At 47.5% G+C, this 18,951-nt stretch overlaps 1 protein-coding gene across 1 annotated transcript in view; it reads left to right on the top strand.

Annotated features, from left to right (window-relative positions):
* Positions 1–18,951, top strand: part of LOC144762256 (calpain-1 catalytic subunit-like) — an 879,063-nt gene that overhangs the window by 652,406 nt on the left and 207,706 nt on the right. The window contains exons 14-15 of the mRNA XM_078647399.1: positions 2,311–2,376; positions 7,991–8,044. Coding sequence (XP_078503525.1) covers positions 2,311–2,376; positions 7,991–8,044 — 120 coding nt within the window. The remainder of the gene's footprint in view (positions 1–2,310; positions 2,377–7,990; positions 8,045–18,951) is intronic.

Here is an 18,951-nt window from a genome sequence, read left to right as displayed (position 1 = left end):
TGACCCACTGCTGCCATCACGGTTAGTGGGTATATTGGCTTAATGCTGCCATCACAGTTAATGGATATGTTGACTTACTGGTGCCATCACAGTCAGTGGGTATATTGCCTCACTGCTGCCATCAGGGTTAGTGGGTATATTGACTTACTGCTGCCATCACAGTTAATTGGTACATTGACTTACAGCCGCCTGAAACTATACTCAGACAAGACGGAAGTCCTCATCCTGGGATCATCACCCTCCGCCTGGGACGACTCCTGGTGGCCCCCCGCCCTGGGCACCACTCCCAAGCCAACAGACCACGCACGCAACCTGGGCTTCATTCTGGACTCCTCCCTCTCGATGACCAGACAAGTCAACGCCGTCTCCTCATCATGCTTTCACACCCTACGCATGCTCCGCAAGATCTTCCGATGGAACCCGACTGAAACCAAGAAGACGCTCACCCAGGCACTCGTCACCAGCCGACTGGCCTACAGAAACACCCTCTATGCCGGCACCACAGCCAAGCTACAGAAAAGACTCAAACGCATCCAGAACGCCTCCGCCCGACTCATCCTGGACATCCCCCGACGCAGCCACATCTCTGGCCACCTGAGGGACCTGCACTGGCTCCCCGTCAACAAAAGGATCACGTTCAGGCTCCTCACCCACGCACACAAGTCTCTCCACGACCTGGGCCCCAAGTACCTCAACGACCGCCTGACCTTCTACACGCCCACCCGCCAGCTACGATCCACTAGCCTCGCCCTCGCCGCCGTACCACGCATCCGAAGAGCCACCGCCGGAGGAAGATCCTTCTCCTACCTGGCGGCCAAGACATGGAACTCCCTCCCCATCCACCTTCGGCTGACCCAGGACCATCTCGCCTTCAGGAGACAACTCAAGACCTGGCTGTACGAGCAGTAGCTGACACCTTCCCCCAAGCGCCTTGAGACCCTTCCGGGTCAGTAGTGCGCTATACAAATGCTATTATTGATTGATTGAGTTACTCATGCCATCCTGGTTATTGGGTATATTGACTCACTGCTGCCTTCACGTTTATTGGGTATATTGACTCACTTCTGCCATCACGGTTAGTGGGTTCATTGACATACTGGTGCTATCCTGATTATTGGGTGTATTGACTCACTGCTGCCATCATGGATATTGGGTATTTTGATTCACTGCAGCCAACATGTTAGTGGGTATTTTCACTTACTGGTGCCATCCTGGTTATTGGGTATATTGACTCACTGCTGCCATCACGGATATTGGGTATATTGATTCACTGCAGCCAACATGATTAGTGAGTATATTCACTTACAGATGCCATCCTGGTTATTGGGTATGCTGACTCACTGCTGCCATCCTGGTTATTGGGTATATTGGTTCACTGCTGCCATCAATGTTATTGGGTATATTGACATATTGCTGCCATCAGGATTAGAGGGTATATTGACTTTATGGTGCCATCCAGGTGATTATGTTGTCAAACTGCTGCCATCCTGGTTAATAGTTATAGTCACCTAGTGCTGCCTTCACGGATACTGGGTTTATTGAGTCACTGTTTCCATCACAGATATTGGGTATATTGACTCACTGCTGCCATCACCTTAAATGGGTATATTGACTCACTGGTGCCATCAAGTGCCATCACGGTGAGTGGGTATATGGACTCACTGCTGTCATCACAGTTATTGGGTATATTGAGTCACTGATGCTATCACGGTTAGTGCCTATATTGACTTACTGTTGCTATCGCAGTTAGTGGGTATATTGATTTACTGGTGCCCTCCTGGTGTTGTCCAACTGCTGCCATCCTGGTTATTGTGTATACTGACTTACTGCTGCCATCAGTTAATGGGAATATTGGCTCACTGCTGCTTTCACGTTTATTGGATATATTAAGTTATTGGTGCCAGGGTATTTCATAGGAAGTTCCAGAGGAGGGAAGTTGTATTTTATAGGAGGTTCTGGAGATGGAATTTGGAATTTCATAGGGTGATCTAGGGAGAGGCAGGGGCATTTAATGAGTGTGAGATTCAGTGACTTTGAGAAATATCAGTCTCAGGCAGTGGTATTTCACGATAGGAAAGTAATTGATAGGCAAGGTAAGTGGCTTGTATTATGTAGAAAGAATGATCTGTGTTTATACATATATGTTTACAAGGCCATTGAAGGAGCATTGTTTAGGACATCCACAGTCAATAAGGTACTCACTGTATGCCACCTGATCAGTGGTGCTCATGCCAACCTTAGTGACACGCATGAAGTCTTTCTCTGGTGGTGAGTATAAGACTTTACATCACCTTTCTTATTTATCCACAGGGTGACCGTTCAGAAGATGTTGTGAAGGTTTCCATTCACAATATATTTGGACAGCTGGCTGGAGAGGTGAGTTAGTTTTATTTCATACACATCGAATGAAGCTGTAGGGTAAGGATGTTTGTTCTTATTGTTGTCAATATCACACCCTTGATGTGGGTGCTCAGTTGCCTTTTAGGAGAGGCACAGAACAACGATTGGGAGGAATAGATTTCAATGCAAATTAAGGTCTGGTGAAGCAATCCATGATGAAACCTTTAGACCCACAGGAAAGACTTTTCTTCTGATGTATTTACAAGACCCCCTATCAGACTTTGGAGGTAGTATTGGGTGGCATAGGGAGTTCTGTTAGCAAACAGCATACCAAAGCTGACACACTGAGGAGTGGATACACAAAGCTGTCTCATATGGAAACAGGAAAGAACCTCTTGATGGTGCACATCTAGTGGCACTGTGGGATGGCCATCCTGTCAATATGCGTTTTCAAGGGCTGACAACGATGTCCTAGCTATGTAGTCTTCGTCAAAAGGGAACTATGGCATTGCCTGTCCTGGTAGGCTGCATCGCTTTGAGGTACAAGGTAATGGAGAAACATTATATGCTATTTCTAGTGCCATGATGGTTATTCGCTCACTGCTGCCATCACCGTTATTTAGTGTACTGACTTAATGCTGCCCTCATGATTTTTGGGTATATTGATATTTGCTACCCTTGTGGTATTGGGTGTACTGACTTACAGCTGCTATCTTGATTAGAGAATATATTGACTAACTGTTGTCTTCACAAATAGTGGTTAATGGACTAACTGGTGTCATCCTGGTTATTGGGTTTATTGACTCACTGCTGTCATCACGGTTAGTGGGTATTTCATAAGAGACTCCGGATCGATCTAGGGAGAGGCAGTGGTATTTATTGTGTGTGAGATTCAGTGAGGTTGTGAGGCTGCAGTGACAGTCAGTGGTATTTCATGAAAGGAAAGTCAATGAAAGTGGTATGTGCAGGCAGTAAAATGGGACCATATTAAGAAAGTAGTGATGCCTGGAAAATGAAGTAACATTTAGAGACTTGTATAATGTAGAAAAGTATGATCTGTGTGTATACATACATGTTCAAGGAACCATTGAAGAGGTACTGATCAGGGCATCCAACTGGGCTGAACACCACAGTCAATGAGGCACTCAATGCATGCCACCTGATCACAGATGTTCACGCCAACCACAGGGAGGTCCCTTCAGTCTTTCTCTAGTGGTGAGCTCGAGGCATCACATCTACTTTCTTACTTTCTCACCGGACTAAATTTCAGAATATGTCGTGTAATTTTCCATTCGCTATATATCGGGGTAGGTTACGAGAGAGGTGAGTTAGATACTAGTTCTTACACTTCAAATGAAGTTTTGGGGGAAGGAATTGATTTCCCTTCTGTTGCCAATCTCAAGTTCTCTATGTAGGTGCTCTGTTTGGTAGAGGCACAGTACAGCAATTGGGAGGATAAGATTTCAATGCAAATTAATGTCTGATTAAACGGTCTATAATGAAACCCTTAGACCCACAGGAAAGACTTTTCTCCTGATAGATTTAAAAGACTCCCCTTTCAGACGTTGGAGGTAGTGTTGGGTGGCATAAGGAGATTTGTTAGCAAACATCATACCAAAGCTGACACACTGAGGAGTGGATATACAAAGCTAACTCATAAGGAAATAGGAAATAACCTCTTGATGGTGATCATCTGGTGGCCCTGTGGGATGGCCATCCTGTCAATATGTGTATTCAAGAGCTGACGATGATGTCCTAACTTTGCAGACTATGTCACACGGGAACCATAGCCCAGCCTGTCCTGGTAGGTTGCATCTCTTTCAGCAATGAGATAAGGGAAGAACATTGGATGCTGTTTCTAGTGCCATTATAGTTTTTGTATATATTGACTCCCTGTTATCATCACAGTTATTGGGTATAGTGACTCAATCCTGCAGTCACTGTTAGTGAGTATATTGACTCACTCCTGCCATCATAGATATTGGTTGTATTGACTCACTGCTGCCATGATCATTGTTGGGTATATAGACATACTGCTGAGATCATGGTTATTGGGTGTACTGATTTACTGTTACCATCACAGGTATTGGGTATATTGGCTCACAGCTACCATCACGGTTACTGAGTATAGTAACTTACTGCTGCCATCTTAGGTAGTGGGCATATTGACTTTCTAGTGCCCACCCATGACACACATGAAATTTGGTCTCTACGAATTTCATGCCACTGGTATGTGAACAGACTTAACACTTATTTTGGACTGATCACTCCTTGATCAGTTTTAAGATTCCCATCACCACAGAAAGACATATAGCAGCCAAAGTAGAAAAAATCCCAGGGAGACCCTGGTGTAGAATTGCGCTGGAATCCTTTGCAAAAATATTTAGTCATTCTGCCGTTGCAGGTAATCTAAACATCGATCTAGCACTTTCAGAATATGCTAATGGGCTACACAGAGCCTTTTACAAACTTATGCTGTTCCAAAGAAACCACAACTCCACGCATGACGCTTATGCCCCATGGTATACATCGTCTCTTAGAACGGAGAAATTGTTTGGTAAAAAGTTGGAAAAACAGTGGTGGTGTTCCAAAAAAATTAGCAATAGGGAGCTGCACATACCTGTTACCATTCTAATATAAAGACAGTGCGGAAAGTATACATCTCCGAGCAAATCACGCAATCCAAAAACTTCTCCAAAAAACGACTTAAAGTTCTAAATGATTTTGTTAAATGCAGGCATGCTCTCCAGCCATCCAGACATCTCAGTCGCTCTGCAATTCGCTACCTAACCACTTAGAGAAAAAATTCAAACATGAATTATCAGAGCTTTCCCGGCCACCGGGAAGGGACTGGGTCCTTCGTTTCCCCCGCTCTGGGCACCCCTAGTTTGGGAAAGGTCAAAGAATTCTCCTTGCAAGAAATCCAGGGACTCCAGCCACAGCCAAATCAGGCTCTCCTCTGGATATTTGTCCACCCAATATCACAGCAGCCCTTGTCCATCAGCTGGTTCCTGCCATACATTCTATATTCAATCTTTCAGTTAATTCTGGGAAAATTCTGGCCTACTGGAAGGAGGCCCAGGTTGAGCTAATTCTAAAGAAAACTAATCTATCACCGTCGAACCTCTCTAATTATCGTCCACTCTCATTGCTTCCTTTATTGGGAAAGCTCTTGGATGGACTAATCAATTTAAAACTCATTGAGTTCCGTGAGTCTATTAACATCTTAGACTACTTACAATCGGGTTTCAGACTATCTCATAGTACTAAGACTCCTTTGGTTGCGGTGACCGACCATATCCGAGGCTTGTTAGGTGCCAAAATACCAGCTATGCTACCAGCTATGCTAATATTACTTGATTTGTCAGCGGCGTTTGAGACAGTGTCCTATTCTAAATTATTAAAAAAGGCTACAGGAGATTGGCATTCATGGGACAGCCTTAAAGTGGCTGGGAGATTTTTGGTCCAATAGAACCCAAACCATCACCCTTGGTTCTTTTAAATCCTGCACCGTACTATCAGAAAAAGGGGTTCCCCATGGCTCATATCTTATCCCGCTGCTCTTTAATATATACATAGCCCCTCTTGCCAAGATTGTCAGAGCTTTCGGGTTTGAGATCATCATTTATGCTGATGATACACAGTTAGTAGTCGCCTTCGATAAAGACCTAATTGAAACAAAGCAATGCTTTTTTAGATGGTCCGACTGCAATTGCCTCATGGATGACAGAACACAGTCTCCAGCTTAACGTGGAAAAAACAGAGATTGTTATTTGGCAAGGCTCAACAAATATGGTCTGCCGACTGGTGGCCAGCTGAACTTGGAACTGCTCCCTCACCTCAGTTGGTGGTTAAGAACCTGGCAGTATGCATAGACCAGCCCCTTTCAATGAAAGAACAGGTGATGTCTACCTTTGGCTCCTATTTCCACATTATGTGCCTGCTGAGAAGAGCTCTCCCCTTCATCCCATTCTCTGCTAGAAAAATGGTGGTCCAGGCCCTGGTCATTAGTCGCCACGACTACTGCAACATGTTGCTGGCTTCTGCTAATGAGACGTTGCTATCTAAACTGCAGGTGGTGCAGAATTCTGTAGCTCACCTTTTTTGTTATCTGCCTGCTATGGCCGCCTCTGTGCTCCTCCTTCAAACCCATCATTGGCTACCAGTTCAGAATAGAATTATTTTCAAACTGTGCTGTCTTACACACAAAGCCTTAACTGGCCGTGGCTCTGTTTACTTAGCCTCCAAACTTAGACAGTACCATCCGCCCAGATTGTTGAGATCAAGTGACAAATCACAGTAAAGCATGCAAAGTATCAAGAAGGCCCGGTTGGTTTACAGGTCGTTTACCTATCTGGCCAATTTATTTTGGAATAAGCTACCACACTATGGGGCTCATTATGATCGCGGACGGACTTGAGTCCATCCGCGACCATCGAGGAGGAGGGAACCTCCGCATGGCCTGCGGAGTTCCCTCCTCACCAATTAGGATGTGACCGCCACCCTGGCGGTCACCTCCTCTATTTTTAACATTGCGGCGGGTGCACCTTCAAGCTGCACCTGCCGCAATGTTAAAAATGCATACATTGCATTTGTATGCAGAAAGCGGCAGGCACCGCGCGGTGCCTGCCTATTACTGCATACAAATGCAGGGGGGTACCATAGGTACCCCCATGTGCACCCCCACCTCCCCTTCACCCAGGGGGCCCGCAACGGGCGCCCGCAGTGAAGCTCCGTATGCTTTTCCACGGCGGAAAGCCCGCCGTGGAACAGCATTTCTTTTTGGGCATCCTAATATGGCTGGCGGTGTCTGAGAGACACCGCCATCATTTTTGGGCTTTTCTGCCGCGGTTGTAAGCCAACCGCGGCGGAAAAGCTGCGGACGTAAACCTGGACCCACCAGCCATCCTAATGTGGCGGTGGGTCTTTGGTGGGTCCCCTGCGGTTTTTCCGTATCCTCCGGGCCGGCGGAGGCTGCCGCCGGCCCGAGGATACGGAAAAACCGGTATCCTAATCTGCCCCTAGATTAGGACCTGTACTGATAATTTTTGCTTTAGGAAACTACTGAGGGTGGTTTTGTTTTGAGCTGGTTTCACTATGCTGCTTGGCTGCCTGGTTGCGCTGAGATATCCCTTGGGGTGATTTGAGCACGTTATAATTGGCATTACCATTTATATTCTGGTTACTGTGTACATTGACTCACAGCTGCTATCAAGATTAGTGGGTGTACTGACTCACTGCTACCATCACGGTAAGTGGGTATTTCATAGGAGGTTCCGGAGAAGGGATTTCATATTTAATAAGAGGATCTAAGGAGAGGCAGTGGTATTTATTGTGTGTGATATTAGGTGACATTGTGAGGGTCAGTGACAGGCAAAGATATTTCATTACAGGAAAGCCATAGAAAGGAAATGAAAGTGGCATGTACAGTCAATGAAATGGGACCATGTAAAGAAAGTAGTTACATATTCACAGGGCCATTGAAGGGGCACTGATTAGGATATCCTGCTGGGCTGGACACCACAGTCAATGAGGTACTCACCGCATGCCACCTGATCACAGGTGCTCACACCAACCACAGGGATATCCCTGCAGTCTTTCTCTAGTGGTGAGTTTGAGGCTTCACGTCACCTTTCTTATTTTTTTACAGGATGAAGATTCAGACGACGTTGTGAAGGTTTCCATTAGCCGTATATCTGGACAGGTGGGTTAGTTACTAGTTCTTACACTATACAATGAACTAATCCAGGCAACCCTTATGATGATTTTAGTGTTTTTGATAACCTTTGAAAGCTCTCAAAGTGCTACCTGTGGAGAACAGCCTCCAGGCTTATCTTGAAGGAGTGTTAAGTAGCTTGTTTTACCAGATCTAATCATGTAGTGTAGGTTAAACGAAAAAAGAACCACACAGTGTAGTTATACAAACATGTCTATTTATTACACTACACTCACTACACATTGGTTTATCTCCTTCCCTGAGATATCAGCACAAATACACAACAATAGTTCAATTTCAAATTGGTAAGTAAGCACAAAATGCAGTGGTCTCCGGGAGGAGACCAAACCATATATTAAATAAAAAAAGTGGAATGCGAACTGCGACCAAAGTCGTGACTTGGACCAGGAGACTCAGAGGAGCTTGGACACAAGGAACTACCCAAGGTAAGTACCCAAGAACACCACAGAAGTTGTGTGCAGAGTGCAAATACAACTTCTTGCCCAATAGAAGTCAATGGGAAGTTGTGTTTGCAGTTTTTAAGAAGGGCCCTTCCCAGTGGACCCTAAAGAAACACAGTGGAAGACAAAAGGTTCGTGAGTCATCCCCTCTGTGGATACCCCAAGAACCAGGATACCTACACAGGGAGGGAGCTCCGAAATCGAGCTCCTAGAACGGACAAACAAGCACTGTGAAAGATCACTCTCTTTTGCCTCCCAACCAGCCCGTGCTATTAAGATCGTGTACTCACCGGACTCCCGAGCAGGATAAGCCTGAATCGAGCCTGGAAAATGTGGAGCATCGCCACATCTCACTCTGGCTGCTACCTGCTGCCTCCTTGGTGAACGGCGCTTCCCTGTCCTCCCTCGACCCCGGGTCACCCCCTCCCGGAACCGCAGGAGCACCGAAAGGAACGCCGACGCCACCAGTCATGGGTCGGCCCTCACACAGAGCCATCTGAAGAACACCGAAGGATTGCGGAGCACGCTGCAATGCGGTGCCCAAGCGAATCCGTTTCACCTGGACTTAAAATGGCGGCCCAGCCAGGACAGTTCGCCTGAAACTCCCGCCCGTAATCACACTAGAGGCATCCTGAAGCAGGCATAGGGGAAGTGCGCCTGGCCTCACGCCCTGAGACTGACTCCTGCCCCTGGCCTCTCTCTGAGGTGAGCACTTTCAGTACCGGAGCGCCTCACTCAATCTCCCCATTGCACCTGTTTTCAAAATGGCGGGCCAACCAAGCCAGCTCGCCTGGAAACTCCTGGCTGTAATCACTCGGTATTGCGAGTCGCGTGTTCTGGTGGCTATGCGAGCGCTATGTGCAGTTTTTAAAACTTACTTTTGCGTTGTTCAGGAACCTATTTTAATTTAATTTCTTGCCTGCCTCCTCGCACTCGTCTCCCGCTCCGGCCCCGGTCCACTGCAGCTGTTGCTGTTTGTTGTGGAGGGCGGACCAGTGGAGCGAGACACGCCCCCAGCCAGAAATCTACTTAGGAGACAGCCCAGGGACGCGCGGCTGATGTATTGCGAGTCGCGTGTTCTGGTGGCTACGCCAAGCGCTATGTGCAGTTTTTAAAACGTACTTTTGCGTTGTTCAGGAACCTATTTTAATTTCATTTCTTGCCTGCCTCCTCGCGCTCATCTCCCGCTCCGGCCCCGGTCCACCACAACTGTTGCTGTTTGTTGTCGAGGGCGGACCAGTGGAGTGAGACACGCCCCAGCCAGAAATCTACTTAGGAGACAGCCCAGGGATGCGCGGCTGATGTATTGCGAGTCACGTGTTCTGGTGGCTACGCCAAGCGCTATGTGCAGTTTTTAAAACTTACTTTTGCGTTGTTCAGGAACCTATTTTAATTTAATTTCTTGCCTGCCTCCTCGCGCTCGTCTCCCGCTCCGGCCCCGGTCCACCGCAGCTGTTGCTGTTTATTGTGGAGGGCGGACCAGTGGAGCGAGACACGCCCCCAGCCAGAAATCTACTTAGGAGACAGCCCAGGGACGCGCGGCTGATGTATTGCGAGTCGCGTGTTCTGGTGGCTACGCCAAGCGCTATGTGCAGTTTTTAAAACGTACTTTTGCGTTGTTCAGGAGCCTATTTTAATTTCATTTCTTGCCTGCCTCCTCGCGCTCGTCTCCCACTCCGGCCCCGGTCCACCGCAGCTGTTGCTGTTTGTTGTGGACGGCGGACCAGTGGAGCGAGACACGCCCCCCTGTCATGTCTATTTCAGTCCCATCCCCCTCAGGCTCACGGGAGTATAAAAACAGGCACTTGCCAGGAACGCGCAGCGGACGGGCGCAGCGGGCGCGCCGAAGGTGCACCAAAGGTAATCCCGTCTGCGCCCGTCCGCGCACTGCCGGGCCCAGGGGCCATGGACTATAGCCAATTGGCCAGCTACTCTTCGGAAATGTTAAAATCATTGAGACCTCCATGTGACCTTTGCCTCTCCCTGGCCCCCGCCACCCTTAGCCACATTATGAAGTATGGTATCTCCGTGGCCCCCAGTCACTCCTCCCCGGTAGTGACTAGCACTGCTGGTATCAATCAAATTCCCCTTATCGTCACTTATTGTAATACGCGATCATTAGTAAAGCATCAATTGGACATCTTTTTACTGCTCACGTCGGATAAACCCGACGTTCTCCTCCTGAGCGAAACCTGGCTCACTCAGGATTCTCTGCCTGACATCTTGGCTGCCCTCCCGTCGGACTATTACATCTTGTCCGCCATACGAGCATCGGGAAAGGCAGGGGGAGGAGTCGCGGCAATTATTAATAAAAATCTTAGATTTATCACCCTGACCCCCTTTGCACTCCCGGAGGTTGAGAATTTGGTTGTACAACTTAACACAGAGACTGGTTCCCTGGTATTAGTCCTTATTTACCGTCCCCCTAAGTCAATGCCTAATTTTCCCTCCACCCTAAGTGAGCAATTGGCTTCGCTGGTGATCAATTATGATAAGGTGATTTTGGTCGGGGATCTTAACTTTTGGTTCAACGATACCCAAGGGGGGCCACAGGCTGCTGAGCTATCCGAACTCCTATCCAATCTGAATCTACTTCAACATGTGCATAGTTCAACCCACGAAAAGGGACACATCCTGGATCATATTTGGTCACATAATGTCTCCCTATCGATCCCGGTGATTATGCCATGTATTTGGTCAGACCATCATATGATAAACTTTACTGTCCCACTTATCACCCGAGGACAATGCCCTCCTTCAGTAGGGGGCGAAACGAGGAAATGGAACTCGTTAAACAAATCTGACTTTCTCGAAACCCTGGAGAACTCTGTACCGACCCTCGGATATGACGTTAACATCATGATGGAAGAAATCACAGAATGGCTATCTTCAGCCACTAATATTCATGTCCCCATTGCTAAATTCTCTCGTGCTCGTCACTTTGAGGAGCACAAATGGTTCTCCCCTGAACTCAAACAAAAAAAACTTGATTTGCGCAAAGCCGAGAGGAAATGGAGATCAAACTATTCAAACGCTGCTAGGTTACTTTTTGTTAACGCCCGTAGAGACTATAAGATTGCCATTTCCACCACCAAAGCAGCCTACTTCTCCTCCAAACTCCTTAATGCCACAAATAAATCTAAAGAGATCTTTAAGATTGTCAATGAGCTATGCAACGACACCAGAACCTCCTTGACACAGACCCCTACCGAGGAACTCTGCAACTCTTTAAAGCGCCGGGATGCTCTTCGGAGTAGCCGTGCGCTATAGAAGAATATAAATAACATAACATAACATAAACCAATTTTTCTTAGACAACATTTTGTCCATAAAATGCAGTCTCCCCAATACCCTCAATTGGGAACCGTTGGAAGACACTGCCATTAATCAAAGGGTTTTAAACTCCTTTCCACCTATCTGTACAAAAACCTTATTCTCACTTGCGTCCCGCGTCAAATCAGGCTCTCCTGTGGACTGTTGCCCTTCGCATGTCTTTAAAGAGATATTTACCACCTTACCCCAGTGCGTACTCGGTCTCTTAAATGAGTCACTATCACAAGGCACAGTCCCTATGGCTTTCAAACATGCTACAGTAGTTCCTCTCTTAAAAAAGCCGGGGGCTGATCCCACTCAACCTGTGAACTACCGTCCCATTTCCCTCCTTCCCTTTTTCGCAAAAATCTTGGAGGCCCATGTAGCCAGCAGCCTGTCTAACTTCATCGAAGACTCTGAGTACCTTGAGCCTAACCAAGCCGGTTTCCGCCCGGGTCCCTCCACTGAGGCTGTTATCCTGGCGGTACTGGATACTCTCAGAGTCAATGCTGACAGGGGTGAGCATCAAGCCCTGGTACTTCTGAATTTGTCGGCCGCGTTCGACACGGTCGACCACACCATCTTGTCTAACCGTGTCGAACAGGCCGGCCTGCGAGGCCCCGCCCTGGAATGGATTAAATCCTTCCTAGCCGGCCGCACCCAGGCGGTCAGGCTAGGAAAGTTCTCTGCCCCTAAACTTCCCATTACCTGCGGGGTGCCACAGGGCTCCTCGCTCTCCCCTGTGTTTTTCAACTTATATATAAAACCTTTGCTTCATTCATTAAAAAACAAATATTACAGTATTTAATTATGCAGACGATCTTCAGATTATTTTTTCCCTCACCTCCCCCAGTGCTGTGAGTGACTTTCATACCACCATGCTCCATATCCAACGTTGGATGGATGTGAATCATCTGAAGCTCAACCCTGGAAAAACAGAGCTAGTTCTGCCTAGAAATAGCAGGAACAGCTGGGGTCTGCAATTTTGGCCGTCTGAACTCGGTCCTCCTCCTGTCCCTTCCCACTCTGTGAAAAGCCTCGGCATCACTATCAATGCTGACCTTTCACTTAATGGACCGGTCGGCTCTGTGATCTCTTAAAGTGTTCACCAAATGCGAAAAATAAGGAAAATTGCTCATTTGCTAACTCATTCTGCTCTGATCCAGGTGGTGGTTGCCCTTGTCCTCTCACGGCTTGATTTCTCCAACTCAATCTATCTTGGACTCCCTCTTGGCTTGCAAAAACGACTGCAGATGATCCAAAACCAGGCTGTTAGACTCATCTATAAACACTCTAAATGGTCTTCTGTCAGACCCTACCTGGCCCAACTTCATTGGCTGCCAATAGCTCACCGGATCTCTTTCAAGACAGGCTGTTTAGCTTTCAAAGCCTTTCATGGAAGGAGCCCTAGATTTATTAGTAGCATTCTTACCAAATACTCCCCCTGGCACAGCCTGCGTTCAGCCCATCATCTTCTGTTTGATACCCCCCCCGTTCAGACTGAAACGTCAGGGAGGGTGTAGCTTTTCTCGCCTTGCCCAAGATTGTGGAATTCCCTTCCCCTAGCTCTGAGAAGTTGCAACGACCTCCTCTGTTTTATAAGATCTTTAAAAACTCTGCTATTTGAGCAGGCGTATGCCTAAGGGCCCGGATCGCACTTGCCTTTAGCTACCAGCGCCATGAAACCCTTGGGTGTACGCGCGCCTAATAAATTCCTATTAACAATACCTCGGTATGCATCCTGAAGCAAGCGCAGGGAGAAGCGCCCTGTCACAAGCCCGGAGACTGCCTGCTGCTCCTGGCCTCTCTCTGAGGTGTGCACTTTCAAAACCAGAGCGCCTCGCTTAATCTCCCTGTTCCGCCTGTCCTCAAAATGGCGGCCAACCAAGACAGCTCGCTGGGAAACTCTAGGCTCTAATCACTCAGGGGGAATCCTGAAGTAAGCGCAGGGGAGCAGCGCCCTGTCACGTGCCTTGAGACTGCCCCTGGCCTCTCTCTGAGGTGCGCACCTGCAAAAACAGAGCGCCGTTTCAAACTTGTTTTGCCTGACCTTAAAATGGCGGAGCAGCCAGTACAGACCGACCCGAAATTCATGCCTCATCCACTATGGGGGCATTCTGAAGAAGGCGCAGGTGATTTGCGCCGTATCACAAGCCCTAAGGACTGCCTCCTGCCCCTGACCTCCTTCCTGGATGTTCACATTCCACACCGTAGCTCCTAAATGTATCTCCCCATTTCGCCTGACTTTAAAATGGCGGCCCAGCTAGGACGGCTTGTCCCGAAACTCCGGGCCGCAACCTGTCTGGAGGCATCCTGAAGGAGGCGCAGGTGAGTCCCGCCTGCCACAAGCCTGGGAGGTGCCTCCTGCCCCTGGCCTCTATTCTTGTGTCTTCCTGCCTAACCGGAGCTCCTAACCTACTTAATATGTCCATTTCCCATGACTTTAAAATGGAGGACAAGCCAGACTGCACGTTGGATGCACAGGTCCCAACTTTAGGTGCATCCGGAAGTTGACAAAGGTGAGCTGCTCCGTGCCACAAGACCTGGAGACAACCTCATACCCCTGGCCCCTCTCCTAGGTGTTTTCGTGATGAACCAGACCTCTTAATTGCCCCAATGCTATCAACACCCGACCCCAAAAGGGCTGCATAGCTAGCACCACACTCAGTGACTACCCTCCTTTTTCGGAGAGACCGCAGCCCCACTGCATAGCTAGCACTATTCTCAGTATTACCCCCACCTCGAAGATTCTGCAGCCCCACTGACGAGGCACTGCCCTGGGAACAAGCACATGTTTTTTTTCCCCAAACACACTAGCCACCACTACTACCCCACTCCCCTCCCGATACTAAGCGGACTCAAGCTCCCTTATTCCCTATCTCCCATTGACCCCCTAGACCGCGTCTCAATCCCCTCCAACCCACTACAGAAAGAGTGATTGGTCACCGTTAACAGCCCGTCCGGAGGCACTCATGCCCCATCCGCTGGGGTACTAGAATAACCCAGCACAAGAGGATCCATCCTCATTGACACCAGAGTTATTATGCCTTCCTTCACGACAACCCCCTCTAACCCCCTCTCCTCACCCTACATAAAACGGCATGGCCCAAACTCCTTCTCGATCACCCTCCCCTCCAACCTCGGCCCAAAATAAAAAAAATCCCTCAAACACAAACTGATCAGGCAATTCCCTGAATCCCTCTTTGCTGACGTTTATCACTGCTCCGCAAAAGGTCAAGTAAAAATGGACCTCATCTTTCACACAGCTAGACCCGGCTATTGGCTCTCCACCCTAAGAGCAAAACACCAAAACCACCAAGACGACCCATAGCTGCAACTCTCATTTTACTCACCAAACCACCTGCCACACTACGGGATAACCTCAGTGACCATCTACTCCAACTGCACCGTTCTGATCCAAGCCAATAACGACAGTCTTGAGGCTATTGATCTCCTCTTCCCTTCTCTACTTACCAACTCCACCCACGCACTACCCCCCTTCCCTTTGCTGCCCACTCACCCGGGCAACCAGTCCCCCATACAGAACTCCCTTCTTATTCTGCCCCCCGCAACCACAATCACCTACGCTCAACCCCTAACCCTCCCCATTCCCTGCACCACCAAAGACATGGCCCCGCCCCCTGCTCTAGTCCACCCTCCAGAACTACCCCCTATGCTTAACACCCCCAATCAGCTCCAGACAGCCGCAATACACGCCACAAGGCTCCCAATCCCTGGCCTCTACCCTCCTGCAATCGCCACATCCCGACCCCCCTCATCCTACGCCCTATCAAGAACCCAAACAGATAACTTAATTAACAACAAAAGACAACACAACACCATCAACTCCTCACCCCGCTGAAGAGACCCCGTCCAGAAGCGACCCTTCCCTCCTCAAGAAGAGACGGATTGCCGCCTCACCTGTATCGAAAGCCAAGTCACCATTATAATACAGGGATTGAATCTCATCCTAATCAACCTCTCGACACTACACAATCCCCCCTAAACACCCACTCTACCCCTTCCCCTCCCCACACACACCCTAGGCCTACTAAGCCATCGACCCCTAGCCAGTCATCCTGCCCATCTGTGTCCCAGGCCACAAGACCGAGGATAGCTGCGTAAGCTATGTCCTCAGTGGAAGCGCTCGAGCTGGCCTCCTCATACTCACCCCTTCCACTCACTGCGTGCAATCTACAATTCAGGTAATCACCGGGTTCATAAGTGACCAATCCTTCCCGAAACCCCCCTAGACCCCCAGCCTTCCTCATCAACATCCCGATTGAACCAAAAAAAGAAAGATCCCACACTAACTGCATGTTTATATACTGCAGAGCCGCCACGAAACATGATACAGAGCTGGCAGAATTCATCCTCAACCATGACATAGACATAGCCTTCATCACAGAGACCTGTCTGAATGACTCCTCGACTCCTACCCAGGATATGCTCGTACCGCCGGGCTTCGCCATCATCAACAAAGATAGGAAAGACCAAAAAGGCGGAGGTTTGGCAATTATCCACAACAACACAACTTATCAGTATCCGAAATCGATACCTTTAACCACAACTCCTTTGAATGCCTAACCACCAACATCAGAACCACCAATAACAGTTTACTGCAGTGCCACCTCCAGTACCATCCCCCAGGCAACACCGTCACGTTTACGGAGCACCTGTCAGACCTGATCGCCCAATGCTCTCTCCGAAATACCAACAACCTCATTTTAGGTGATCTCACCCTCCACTGGAATGATAAGAACAGTGCTCCAGTACAAAACCTGAATGAGCTATTAGATTCGAACAACCTTACCCAGCACTGCTCAAAAGAAACCCACAACAAAGGGGCAATCCTGGACGCCATCATTGCCCAACACGATGCAATTACTATAGACCACATCCTTCTGGTCGACTGGTCAGGACATCACCTAATCCTATTCCACTTCTCTCAACCGATCAGGTGTCAATCCTCCATCAAAGACCCCCCAACATGGTCTGGAAACCTACCGGCTAATTCACTTCACATCTCACTATGGTACCTCCAAAAAGCAACACATTCTTCGATGTGTGCTTGAAACAGGCATGCCAAAAATATTGCAACATATGCAAATATTATAATCAAAGTAGCACCTAAGGTACTCTTGTACTGTGTGTCGTTCAAATCAATTCAAAACAGAGAAAAGTCTCATCATTACCTGCCTATAAAAATTTCAATTTACATATTACATACATACAAATACAAATATTATCCAATCATACTAATCCAAAGCCACAGTAAGCGTTACTAAACTACCTTACCAATCCAAGGCATCAAACCAACAGCAAGCGCCGCAGAACGACTCTTACCAAACAAATGGTTGTACAAATTCTAACTGCCAAGTTCTGAATGACCTAACGGCCTTTTTTTTAGAATACTCACGGCATAAATGTTCTCAGTCAGGAGTGACATCATGTGGAGGATCAAAATCAGGAGAATCTCCAGAATCTCCGTGCACAGAGTACTACCTTAGTAGAGTCCTGTCCTGTCCTCCACAGTAGATTTCTGTCTCCTGACAAGATCACTCCTTAGATAGCCACTTCTCTGATGGGTCCCAGGTTGGGCGCCATTTGAAGAAAATAGAAACCTTCTCAGGGGTCCCACTGATACTTGGTCCTTTTAAACCAACAAAGAAGAAATTGGCACAGAAGCTGAAATATAAAAGTAACATCTTTATTAACCTCAAATGAGGGAGACTACGTCACACAGAAGCCTTAGCAACTGAATGAGGCAGTCAAAGGAGTACAGAAAACTAGGGCCTTATATATGCTTAGGGTTACATAGTCAGCATAAGACCAAGGGGCAGTCCTGGCACATGTAAGCATGCAAAATGACTAATATGGGCCTGCAAGATCTGCTTGCTCAACAAAGTGGGAGGAGCTAACAGTTGCTAATTCTGGTGAACACATCCTAACATTTACAGACTAGGAACAGTTGCAAGGACAGCTGCAAGCTCAACTGAGCATGTGCCAAGGTGGAAGATGCTAAATATAGTTTGTTTCTAGGCAGATTGCAAGAGCAGTCAACACTGAGGGAGGACAGAGCACATGGCGAGCACGTGGCAGCACATGGCAAACAAGATGGCTGCCAGAAATACAAAATGACTTTCAGCTCATGCTAACACTTCCCTGCAATATTTAACAGATGGTCCTTTTGGCATGAGCTAAAGACATTCCTAGATCCAGTAGGAAGATAGAAAATATTTGCACCTTAATTTTCATAAATTTATCAACATCCTAATTCATTGCTAGGTGGGCATTTTCCATTCGAAACATTTCATTAAGCGGGTATATGTGCGGTATAAGCAGGAATACAACGGGAACGGAGCATCGGGTCATCATTAACATACAGATAGCAGGAGAAAGTAATGACCACTATTATAAACAGAATTATCATTTTTCTAGTCCTAAGCAAAAGCAAATCATAAAACCGTCTAGTAAACATTTTCAGGGCTCCTATGCATTGCAGTGACCATCCATTTCAGTTTCAGAATTGCTAACAGGACATCTTTAATAAAAACATTTTCCAATTGACTGTTACATTTTCCTTTTATGCGGGTTAGAACATCAATTTAATACATTCAAGGAAAGGGCAAAGTCACATTTTTCAAATTGCTCAGAAAAATGTTTTTTGTGCATAATAAATATAACTAATGCAAATATTAAAGCAACTAAACAGATTATTACAAAAACAGTCCTGTCTCCAAGGGACCAGGAGGCCCACACAGGGCAATAGGTATAGGACGAAGAGCTACAAAGTGCTGCTCCTCCTTAAAAATGGGACATCCAAAGGGGTACATTATTGACAAAAAGAAGAAGTCCTTGGGGAAATTGAAGCTGCTGTACAACCAACCAGAGGGGAGTCTTCTCCCTGTGTTCGTTTGAGCCTCACAGGCAGGCTCTTGTTGTTTTCACGGTGGAGCTGCACAACTCGCAACTCAAGAATCACAGCCCAGTTTCAAGGGAAAAGTCTCTTCTTTCAGGATAGGGCAGTCACCCACCAGGGCAAATGCTCTTAGCGATCCTGTCCAGTGTCTCAGGCAGTGCATCAGTTTTCTTCACTTCAATCTAACAGGCACCAGAGAC

This window comes from Lissotriton helveticus, chromosome 6, assembly GCF_964261635.1.
Source record: "Lissotriton helveticus chromosome 6, aLisHel1.1, whole genome shotgun sequence".
Classification (NCBI taxonomy): domain Eukaryota; kingdom Metazoa; phylum Chordata; class Amphibia; order Caudata; family Salamandridae; genus Lissotriton; species Lissotriton helveticus.
The sequence above is the reverse complement of the archived record's forward strand: the minus strand, read 5'-3'. Positions and strand labels throughout refer to the sequence as shown.